This window comes from Zonotrichia leucophrys, chromosome 17 (genome assembly GCF_028769735.1).
Source record: "Zonotrichia leucophrys gambelii isolate GWCS_2022_RI chromosome 17, RI_Zleu_2.0, whole genome shotgun sequence".
Taxonomy (NCBI): Eukaryota; Metazoa; Chordata; class Aves; order Passeriformes; family Passerellidae; genus Zonotrichia; species Zonotrichia leucophrys.
The window spans coordinates 4,744,817-4,757,009 of NC_088186.1; the positions used below are offsets into that span (position 1 = coordinate 4,744,817).

At 43.9% G+C, this 12,193-nt stretch overlaps 1 protein-coding gene across 2 annotated transcripts in view; it reads right to left on the reverse strand.

Annotated features, from left to right (window-relative positions):
• Window positions 1-12,193, reverse strand: part of ABL1 (ABL proto-oncogene 1, non-receptor tyrosine kinase) — an 84,176-nt gene that overhangs the window by 7,031 nt on the left and 64,952 nt on the right. For both annotated transcript variants that reach the window (XM_064727539.1, XM_064727540.1), the window contains exons 4-8: window positions 9,211-9,483; window positions 5,322-5,406; window positions 4,780-4,957; window positions 2,450-2,634; window positions 220-372 (exon numbers count right to left, since the gene is read on the reverse strand). In XM_064727539.1, the coding sequence (XP_064583609.1) occupies window positions 220-372; window positions 2,450-2,634; window positions 4,780-4,957; window positions 5,322-5,406; window positions 9,211-9,483 (874 nt within the window). The remainder of the gene's footprint in view (window positions 1-219; window positions 373-2,449; window positions 2,635-4,779; window positions 4,958-5,321; window positions 5,407-9,210; window positions 9,484-12,193) is intronic.

Here is a 12,193-nt window from a genome sequence, read left to right on the forward strand (position 1 = left end):
CTGGGCCTGTGGGCTCCCAGCAGAGATGAACAGCTGGTTTCATAGCATGTTCATCCTCTAGAGAAAGCAGTTTTAACCAAACACTTCCACACAGCACTGCACCTTCCCTGATACTGGCAGGGGACTCTCATGCCTTGTGGTACACAGCCAGACCCCTGCACTTTTATTGCACCCTTGCAGAGCTACAAAGCAGCATCTGCAGGGCTAAGAAACACTTACATGCTCTCATGAGCTCATAAACTTTCTCAGGACAGCCTTCAGGACGCTCCATACGATAGTCCTTCTCCAACAGCTCATACACTTGAGACAGGTCAATCCCAGGGTAAGGGGACATACCATAGGTTGCAATTTCCCACAGCAGAACACCAAAGGCTGCAGTAAAGAACAAGAGAGAAGAAAAAAAAAAAGAGAGAGAAAAAAATCAATAAGCTTTGTTTTCATGTTGAATTTGAGAGGATGTTTAGTGGGAGTAGTCACTAAACAGTGCTGCACACTTAGACCAGCCCTGGGTGGCTCAGATCCCATGCTCAGCAGCAGCTTAAATGTTAAAGAAGCGTAACAAGGCTCTCCGTCAGCACAGACAAGTCTCCTGCGATATGACAGGGTAGAATTAGACTAATTTTCAATGTATCAGTTGTCTCCAACCTGAACGCCTTGAGATCCTTCAAGTCCTATTAGAGGCACAATTAAGAGACTTCACAGTGGATTAGCTGAAACTGCTTCACTGCTGCACTGCAGTCGCTCCCTCAGTGTGACAGCTCCTCTCATTTGCAACCTCTCCCTGGAGGACTCGCACATTTTAATAGCTCAGTGTTTTTGGGGTGCCCTTGTTTAGCTGCAGTGTGGTCTGGAAGGGGAATTTGGGAGGCAGCAGTGAGTGGAAAGTTTGAGCAGCTGCTACCAACGAGATACGGTGAGGGTGAGACATTTTGGGCCCAGGGAAAGCTGAATAGGAAAAGGGAGAGCACAAAAAGGGTCTTGGAACAGGCATTCAAGTGGCAGCAGTCAGTGGGGATGCAGGTCAGCAGCGGGGTCAGGCAGCTAACCCAGGAGTCAGGCACACAGAATAAACCCAACACCAGTTCAACAACCTGCATGTAATTAGTTCAGTCACCCTATTCTGTTCTTAACCTGAAGAGAAAGCGATTACAATTCTGCATAAGTAAGGAAATCACATCACATTACATGGCAACGCCACCAAGGGCAATTTACATTAGACATTGCTGTGCACAATTTTCTTTGATTGCTGTCTTGAGGCAGTGAGGTGAAAACATCCAAACCCTGGCGTGCCCAGCAGCAGCCCTGGCCTCTGGGGACAGCTGATCTCTGATGGGATCCCAAAGTCCACTGCCCCAGCTCTGCTCCCTGAGGTTACATTAACCCTCAATAAAGATACCCCATATTCCTCTGGGATCTTTCCTCACTCAAATACTCTGTTATTGAAAGGCACCACAGCAGTACAGCAACATCCTAAGATTGTGGCAGACACTCAGCAGCCAACACCACATGGAAACCCAAAGCAGCAGAAACATCTTCATCAGCAATCACATACTCCTTTGGGGGCTGCTTTGGCTTTTCCTCCTCCATCTAGGAAATATTTTACACATCACCCATCCACCTAAAAGTTTCTTCAACATAAAACCTTTCTCTGCACATTTTCACCCAAACTGCAGAAAACTTCATCTCTGCTTCACTACTGTCTGTTGGTTTATTCATAGAAGATGCTCAGGATATCATTTTCCAAGTGCCTTTGGGACCACATTCCACAAACCTCTATCTCATGTCACTGGGCACTTTTGAGAATTTGACCAACAGCTATTGCAGAGATATAAAACCCAAAGAAATGTACTGATAAAAGTACAATGAGATTTTCTGTGGTCAGATTTGATACAATATAGCTCAATTTAGCTAAGTCTACTCTTATCACCAGCACTTCAGGGCTCTTCAATAACCATTTGTCATCAAATTTTCCCTCTGCTTCTCCTCATCTCATTCCAAAGATTATTCCTTTAAAATGCAGAAAGACAAGCTTGGAGCTATCACTAGACAGATACACACATAATTATTTTTTTAACATAAAGGACTAAAGAATCTGGTTCATTTTAAGTAGTTAGAAAGTTTTTGGCTATATAATAATGTATCACTTCATAGTCCTGTGCCAGAACCCCATCAAGGCAGTAGCACTGGTGCACTTCAGCCCCATTTCTGTAAAAACTACAGTACCCTTTACTTTTCATATTTGCTAACTCAAATATATATAATCAGGTGTGCATTCTTTGCTGAGACTGCCTAAGCAGAGATCAGTTCCTGCACTCTGACAAGCTCACAGAACAACGTTGCCCAAACCAGGGAACTTGCTGCTCCCTCCTGAAATGTTCCAAACAACCTCACTTCCCAGCCCTGGAAAAGAACACTATCATCTGCATTAATTTCCCATGCAAATTCTTACCCCAGACATCGGATTTGATGGAGAACTTGTTGTAGGCCAGGCTTTCTGGTGCAGTCCACTTGATGGGGAATTTTGCTCCAGCGTGGGCAGTGTAGGTGTCACCCGTCATTAACCTGCTCAGGCCAAAGTCTGCCACCTTCACCAAGTGGTTCTCCCCTACAAGGCAGTTCCTGGCAGCAAGGTCCCTAAAAAGAAGAGGCAAAAATAGGCAATGAGAATTCTTTACCATCTCACTTTTAGCAATAGCAAGGCAGCCTGCTGTTCCCGAAGAAACCTGGGCCTGTGTGATTATTTTGATCCAAATATTACACAGAAATTCTGGAGTTACATGCACACACACAAGAGGGAAAGTTATTTTCCATTCCCTCTTCGTAAGACTGTCATCCCAATTTTTTTTTTCTTCTAATTTGAAGTGAGAGCTTCAAGAAGCCCCCTCACTTTCAATAAAAGCTGCCACCCTCAGGATAAAAATATTTCAAAGAAATGTCAGTGCTCAAGTTATCAATAGCTGGGGATGAGCACTGAATAAACTGAGTTTCAATTCCTCACTTCTTGCCCACCTCTGTAGCACTTCAGTCACCCCAGCCTTTCTCCAGAACTCCTTTTCCAGTCCTTGCTTAAGGACCAGGATGAGTTCCTAGTCCTGTTCTTTCTCCTCCCAGGTGTACACCTTTCACAACACAACTTGTTCACAACCAGCATTTGGCCTTTGCAAATCTGCTGGAGCCTCTGTTATCAGTGCTGGCATTTTCAAAGGACTGGGCAAAAAGCACAGATTTAACTTTTTCTCCGTATTTTTTTCCACCACTGGCCCCGCCCTGGCAGGTGAGAGATGTGCACATTGCATTTGCCACTTCTCTGGTTTGTACACGCTGTTTGCATCCTTGGAAATGCTTCAGGATAAAAATGTAAAGCACAGAACTACATTTCTCCTAATATTAGGTTTTGTTAAAAACACTTTTCCAGATTATGTCACATTGAACTAAAAATTGATTGTACCAGGAAGCTCCTGTGAGATCTTTAGATATGAGGCAGACACTGCTGTTTCTGTTGCTTGTTCTGCTCAACTGGAATAAATTAAAAACCAAAAAAAAGTACATCTAACTGGATGCCCATTTAAATTTCACAGTGTTTTTGAATGTACCTTCTTATCAATGCTGATTACTACAATGTGTATCCAAATAAAAGCTCCTCTCCATAATCAAATTCCTCCTCCTTCCTGATTCATTAAATGAGGTCAGAGCACAGCATTTGAATCCATGGATGTGAATTGTGACAACACTCTTCAAATAATTGGGTAGGTGGTTATGGGGGTGGCTGATAAGGAAAAAAGCTACTATTTATTTTAGATAAATGGGTCATCAGAAGTAAGAGGAAATGAAATGAATGGCAGAGAAGACAAATGAGATTCACACAAAGGAGTTTTTAAAGTTTACTTCCTGCGGGCTGAAGGGACAAAATCCTTTCAACAGAGCAAATCAAAGGCTGGAAATTTTAATTGGCAGCATCACTGTTCAATTTATTGACTGATAGCAGCATTTAACCAGGCCTTTCAAGCAGCAAAGGCAACTCATGGCTTAGAAGAGCACCTAGAACTTTACACACCATCTTCATATTTGTCTGCATTAAAAAACCCACGTGCTAATTCCATATTCCAGTTAATTGGGCAGGAAAGGTCACGCTACAACACTGAGAGCATCTTGTACAAAGCTCAGGCACTCTGAGCCCTGGTGCAGGATGTGTCATTACATTGCCAGGAGCCCATTTCTGCAGACAAGGAACGCAAAGCTCCAGCCATAATTGCAGCACGCTTTAAAGGTCAGAGTCCCTGAGACTTTTAAGACAGTAGAAATGCTTATTAAAGTGAATACACAATCTGGACAATAGCATGGAACAATCCCTGCAGTGGAAAACAAAGTGAACCAAACAAGAAAGAACAGAGGCTGGGGCGGTGCTGGGAGGGTGATTCTGCTGTGGGGACCTGCACACATCCAGCATCACCAACTGCAGCTGGTTTGAAAGGCTGTTAGAAACAAAGAGCTGCCTTATCTGGTCCATTAAAAGTCCATTACTTAGGGCTTAAATTCAAATTTCAGGCCTTGCCCAAAACATATAAGTACTGATGTGTCTTTCACCTGCATCTACTTCAAAGGCAAGAGAAAAGCTTTGAGAGAAAACCCATCCTTTGGGCAGGTTAATAGACTGTGCCAGATCTGCACTAGTGTGTTAAATATATGACACCAATCAATGCTGTGACAGACTGAAAGGGATGAAAATACATCAAGATTGTTCTGTGCTCAAGATTCAAGGGTGTTCACTGTCCTTCCTACCTGTGGATGAAGTTTTTCTTCTCCAGGTACTCCATGGCTGAGGAGATCTGAGTTGCCATGTACAGCAGCACCACAGCATTCACCTCCTGCCTGTTACACTCCCTCAGGTAATCCAGCAGGTTCCCATATGTCATGAACTCTGTGATGATGTAGAAAGGAGGTTCCCTTGTGCACACCCCTGGGGAACAACATAAAGTTGACAGTGAATGTTGGAGAATACCAGTGAATCTTTAGGTTTCATCCTAAAAGGCAATTTTGTACCTCCAGAAGGCAGAAAAATGGGGCTGGTGGAAAGAATGGATTCTGCTTGGAAGTGGTTAATAGAGGGGCTTAATTTTCTGCTTCAGCCTCTGGCAAATTAAACATTAGGGAGACGAGATCATTAAAAATCATGTATTAGTGGTACAAATTGTGAATTTTGCCAGACAATAAGTGTCTGTATTTAAAGCCTTGCTATGGTAAGCAGCTTATCTGCTCCTTAACATCCATATCACTGCACAAGGGTTTAGTTCAAATCCCTCTGCTTGGTATTTATCACTTACCTAATAATTGCACCAAGTTCGGATGCTTGATCTCCTTCATTACTGCAGCTTCTTTCAAGAACTCTTCCACCTCCATGGTATCCTCCTGCAGAACAATGGCAAAGCTTTGGCAAAGGCAGTGTACACAAAGGAGAAACAGATTTTTATATGAGGACACAAAAAGAACTGCAAACTGACAACATACGCCACAGTTCTCACACAGTAATTTTTCCCTGTAGCCACAACACAAAGCCAGGGAGTTACAAACATTAATTTTTTGTATGATTTTAAAAATACATATTTTTGTCATTTTCATACTAGCTGAGCTTGCTGGGGCAAGAAAATCCATATCCCTTTTGTGAAGAGTCTCTCACAGAACGCTCGGGAGCAGAAAAGGAAAAAATAAGCCTGTTCCTAACAGGAAAAAAAAAACCCATGAAATAAAAAGTACAGAAAAGGAACAAGAACGAACATAAAAGAAAGGATACACCACAATCAAATGCTTGAGAGGCTGCTGAAAGGCAGGCCCCTGTGCTCACTGGGCAGGAAGAAGAAATTCCCTCTCTCAGTCAGGAAGGCACGACCGATGGCAGCCCTGGTGTGACTGAGAACCCAAGGTTTCACAGATTCATTTCTGGCATCCAGAGCCTGACCCATGACATATCCATTCTGGGTAGAGGTGTCACCACCAATTAGTTGGGCACCATAAAGTCACTTGGCACAGCACAAAACCAAGGAAGATACAATCTTGCTCAAAAGACCTATTTTTCTGAAGGAGATACGCCCCAAATGGCCAGAAGGTCATTTCAAAGTGGTGCAAAAATACAGATCTATTCCTAAAGCAATGTTTCTTTCCATATCCATATTTTTTTCAATGATGGATTAATGTTGACAGGCTACATGGACAAAGTGTTTTAGGGAAGGATTGGAAAGGATTTACTGCTGCTGGTGAGAACGATAACAGTGGGCTGCCACTGTGAGATCCAGCCAGCTCCCTGCTCTGCACTTAGCACTGAGAACATTTTTCCAACACTTCCATTCAATCATTTACTATTCATTGCCAATTAGCTTGATTGACAGCTGCGATTTGCTCAACACACTGTCAAAACTAATAGTCCAAAGGTCCTTGTGAGCAGAACCTTAAACTGTTCTCTTTGGCAAAGGAAACTGGGTTAATAATTCAGGTTGCAAAATTATCCTAAATATGCCTTTGTCTTATTCGTGCTACACAAGCCTTGGAAGGTTTGTCCTTTGCATAGCTGCTCCACAGTTTGAAATTTCTTACCTCTCAGTGACCATATTAATAACGAAGGACACATACAGAGAACCACTGTAGCAATGACCTCTCTGAAAATCTGATCTTGTGGAGAGAACCAAGCTTAAACTGGCTTCCAGCTCCTACTGTACTAAACCATGGCAGAAATAAAAAAACACTTCTGGCTGTCCAGCGTTTTCCCAGCACAGCACAGGGCCATGCCATGGCATTAAGGGACATCAGGGTTACATGCTGCCTAATTTAAAACACAGACTTCTCTGCTGGGGAAAAAATGAAGGAGAGAGGAAAAAAAAAAACAAAGAAAAAGCAGCAGCAGTCCTAGGGGCAGCAGAGCTGAGGTGAGCAGTGAGAAATGTGCTGAGATGACCAGCTCACAGCAGCTCAGCCATTAAATGGCCCTCAGGAGAAGCAGTTATGGCCAGAGTCACAACTGGCTGCACTTGGCCAGGGCAGGTCACAGAGCCCCCTGTCCCCACAGCCACTGCCTTGTGCTCCTGTCCAATCTGGGGGCAAAACCACAAATTGAGTGTGTCCTGTTATAACAGCCCCTGATAAATACTGCGTCCTGTGCAACTCAGAGAGCTGCCAGGGATGGGTTTTAACAGGCAACATCTCATTACCAAAACACGGTCCTGCCCTCTCCAGTTAAACACTGAGGAACAGCCTGTGCTGCTTCCATCTCTTCTTCTCCAGCTCTGTGCCAGCCATGAGCTATCTTTAGACACTTGACAGAAAACTGAACAACAAATGGGTGTTCATAAAGCATCATTATTCAAAAAGATGCTGGGAGGACTTTTTTCCTCCTCTCTCTTTTAGTCTTCGCTCTCCTTTATCTTTCTTATAGAGATATCTGAGGTAGAGGGGGAAGGAGCAAGAAGAATCATACAAAGTTTTGAAAAACATTCTCTCAAAGGAAAATAAAATGAGTCATCTGAAGATTCGGGCAGAAGCTGCAAAAGGCTTGTTTTTCCCAGTAGAACTGGGATATAAATGTGATTTTAAAATGTTTCCCAAAACTTTGAAGAAAGCTATAATCCCACCTGTCAGGCAGCAGACTAATGGATTTAAAGAAGGTGGATTATAAATTTGCTTTTAAGGATGGTTTTAGCGTACATAATTGCAGGTTGAAGTGTTTCTCAACTCTCTTCCTGGTTGTTCTTACACTCCCCAGTGGAACACGCTGCTCCATACTACATTATGAACCACTTTTAGTCGTGTTTCATTAAATATTTATTTATTTGAAACAGCCACGGTCTGTATTAAGGTTTCTCCTTTGCACAAACAGATTCGATGGGGTAACATGCAGCTTGTCTTTGCTGACGGGTTTTAGGGAGATGAGAATGAAATCAACAACTTGAGCTTGGAGCAGGATGGGAAGTGTGACAGCAGCAGGAACGCTCACAGTGCAGCCAGCAGCAGGGAGATGTTACTGCAGGCCGTGCTGAGGGGCAGAGCTGAGCTGTGCTCAGGGTGAGCAGCTGTGCTGAACCCGGCCCCAGCCCGGCCCACCTGCACCGCGGCGCTCCGAGCAGCCCGAGCAGGGACAACACTAGATGTCACTCGCTCCCTGTGCAAGCTGCACTTGGACTCCCCCGCCGGGAGCAGCAGCAGGAACCTCCAGAGTACAGAAAAGGCCAAAATGAAAATACTTTCTGCAGCCATAGCAACCCACAAGTACTGAGGCTGCCGCTGCTCGGAGAGCAAGGAAGAAATATTTTCCCCAAATCAAGGAAAAGTTCTTCCCCTGACACTGAAACATCTACACAGTTCCCTCCACTTCAAAATTTCCATTGCAAAAAACCCAAAAGAAACAAACTAAACCCTCGGTTCTGTTTGTTTCTGCAAGACCAAACCACGTCCCCATTCGAGGAGAGAGAACATGGTGTCAAGTTTGCATAAACTCCTATTAAGCAATCAAATGCAATGCATGCAGATGGTGCCAGAAGATCTCAAGACAGTTTTATAAACATAGATGAATTAAGAAATGACCTTATGAACTCACAGAGCACTATTTGCATTTCAAGAGACAAGGAAACCAAGATGCAGAAATCAGGGAGCAGAGCCAGAAACAGAACTGATTATCCAGTTCTTCATTAAAGCCACTTATGAATTTTAATATACCTTAGCTTGCATACCATCTTTCCTCCTCTTGTGTCTTTTGATAAGAAGCAGCTGTGAACAGTTGCTTAAGACTTTCAGGTACACAGGGAGCTTGTCTTTTGGGAAGGACGCCACATAAGACAGAAAATCAAAACATGTAAAGCCTCCCTGAAGCACAGCCTTTGAATTTTATGTTGACTGACTCACAATCCACAGTTTTCTTTAATACACCAGCTTGTGCTGGTGTGTTCATCCGTGAACAGCTCACCTCTACCACACCCTGAACACGAGACACCGTGGCACTATTTGCTTTTCTAAGGTTTCATCCATTCTCCAGTAAAAACTGTGCTGCTAACATCCTCCTTTGTTTAGATACGAGTGTTATAGGTATCACATAAACCATAAGAGGATCAAGCTCTTTTAAAAATATTCTGTTTACAGCCTACAGCACTCAAAGGCAGGGAACGCAAATACAACTAGAAGTGAGGGCAGGCAGCCAGCCTGAACGGGAACTGCTCCGAGATCGAGTCCTACCTTGAGAGTTTTCACAGCCACTGTCAGGTTGTACTTCTTCCAGACTCCTTCATAGACCTCTCCATACTGGCCTCCCCCCAGCTTGTGCTTCATGGTGATGTCGGTGCGCTCGATCTCCCACTTGTCGTAGTTGGGGGACACGCCGTAGATGGTGGGCTTGTTGCGCTTGGGCGCCGGGTAGTGCAGCGTGGTGATGAGCCCGTCTGCCACCGTGGAGTGGTGATGCACCAGCTCTGCCAGCGTGTTGAAGCGGCTCTCTGAAGACACATAGAGCTGGGAAGCAAAGGGGAAGGGAAAAGCTCGTTCAGGTAATGCTCCTCGGAGAGGTCGTGCATAGGAGCTGCATTGTAAAATTGTGAAAGCAAAGGGTGGTGTTGTTTCTGCTTGAGCCGTGGAACTGTGAGCTCCACAAGCTCTGTAACCAGCTCCAGAGCCCAGAACAACCAATGCTTACATGGGAAAGGCATGGATTCAGGAGAAAATACATGCACTTTGCCAAAACAACAGGGCAGAAATAGCTGCAAATAGCACTAGACTGGCATGCTGTTGCTTGAGATGTCTTTTTTCAAAAGGCTGGTCAGTGGGACTTTTCCTGGAGAGTATGGGGGCTGTCACCCTCAGTGTTTCAACTATTACTGCTTGAGTTATTACATTTTCACCTGCCTAAATTCTCCCTCAAGTGTCATTGGCAAACCAGAGCTTTCCCTGCTTTAGGCCTGAGCTTCTGCAGAAGTTCAGCATGAAGTCAGGAGCTGCTCTGCTCCATTCCTGTGATGGGCACTGATCAATAGCACAGAAGGAAAATCATTACCACTGAATGAAAACCTGCTGCGAGGCATGATAACCCATATTTGTTACCTTCTTAACATTTATACACAAGATCCATTTTAAGCCTAAAATCCTGCTAAAGATAACAGACAACTGACTCCCTCCCACCAGAGCTGTGTGTTTCCAGTTTTCAACCTCAAGCCCAGCGTTCTGCCAGACAAAGTGAAAAAAGCTAGAAATTGAATTATTTGAAAAGTGCTGGTAACACCTGAAGGAGATGGGGAGAAGTCTTTGTATCAATATGCATTTTGCATCACAGTCTAGCCTACAACACAGAAGATGGAAGAGCTCCATTTCTCACAAAGGACCAAGGTTTGGCAAGGGACAAGCTTGCAGGAAGAGCAGCACCCAAATTCCTGTCCACTCCACAGGCAAGACCTACTGCACACATCACATGCCAACAGCTATGATCAAACTTCTCAAATGTTTCTGACATGTTGGATGTACACTCAACAATTTCTGCATGTGCACTGGCCATCTGTTTGGGATTTCAGGAGGCTGGGAAGTTGATGGGGCTGCCAGGCATCCAAAAATCCTAGACTTAGGGTAAAATTCTGCTTCTTCCACCTAGACAGAATATTTGGATGGAAAAATAAAATCCATCTGTGAAGCTCCAGGAATAAGAGAGTATCATCAACAAAAAAGGGAGCTGCGTTTGCAAGAGAAAAAAGTGTTTGCAAGAAGGGACAAAATCACCCTCAAACTTGATTAGTCTTTTTAATGAAGACTGGAAAATAATGGCACCCTCCTGGGGAGCATGTTCACATCTCTCCACCAGAATTAATCAGATATTCTTTTGATATCTCATTTCAACACTATGGCTAAAAAATCCCCCTCAAATGAAAAAAGCTACAAAAACCTACAAAGCTATTCGTGACCAAACAGGTGCAATCACCTTAAAACCAGATGTTTTTAGAACAGAAAAGTGGCAACCTAAGAGGCTGGTACAGCTGCTTGGTGTGAGTGACCAAGCATTAGCCAGTACAACCACAATTTAGAACAAGCTATGCCTGTTTGGGAACGACTTGACTTGCAGTGCTATAAGCAGCTCCCATGCTACACTGAGAATTAAAATCTAAAAATATGGATGTAGAAAAAGCTGAATTCCAGGATTACTTGGAAGTATTAGAGAGGCACGGAGAAGGAAGCTCCCCCATGGTTTTATGACAAGTTCTATCTCATGAAAATTAGAAATATCTGCATTTAGTGTGACAGATTGTATGATCCTGTTACAGAAGGAGAAAGAAGCTAAATAAATGGCCAAATATTTCAGAGAAAAGCTGTAGGAGGATGAGGACAGAACAGGATTGCACTGTCCAGGCCACAAAAACAACACTTGATGCCTTAACACTCATGAAGTTTTCCATTTACATTAAGATAAACATCCATCAGTAAATGTGTTTATTCTGTAGGCAGGTTCTTTCTAACCTCTCACTGATGACACTGATGACAACCTCTCACCCAACAAAAAAACATGTGGTGCTGATGACCTGTACTCTCACAGAGGTGACAGACTCAGCATCTGAGCTTTGCAGGGACTCAAGTTTGCTTCCTGGCTATGTTGTTGACACTATTTGGTCAATTTTTGTGTATCAAACAAACCACAAACACCAGTCCTGTTTCAAGGGGCTCTGCCTCCACAAATGGGCTGCTCATCTGCACTCCTACCACCAGACCACATCTCTTTTTTCCTGGCTGAGGTATTTTGTACAGGTGGTTAAACTGGCCCGTGCTAACCTCAGCACATCCTGAATCCAGTGGCACTCCCACTCCCCACTCAGAAGACAAAACTGAACATCCACACCAAAAAAATCCATGGAGGTTCAAGTCTGCATCCAATGGAGGATCCAAAAGACTCAAGCAGGACCCCAGTCCTGTTTCTTTCCTGCTGAGGACAGCAGGATTTGAAGAACTGGCTGGACAAGGCTATTTATTCAGTTGGGTTACTCACTAAAAGGTTTTCCCTCAAGTTCTATCAAACCCAGGAAAACCAAGGCCTCTGTACCACGGAAGTGGTTTACCACATGACTGGCTGCACTGTGCCAGCCAAATCAAGAAAGGTCACTTTTAATACCTTCCTTAAAAAAACCCCAACCAACAAAACCAAACATTAGAGGGTGGTCCAAAATAACATGACCCATAGAAGTGGGAAATA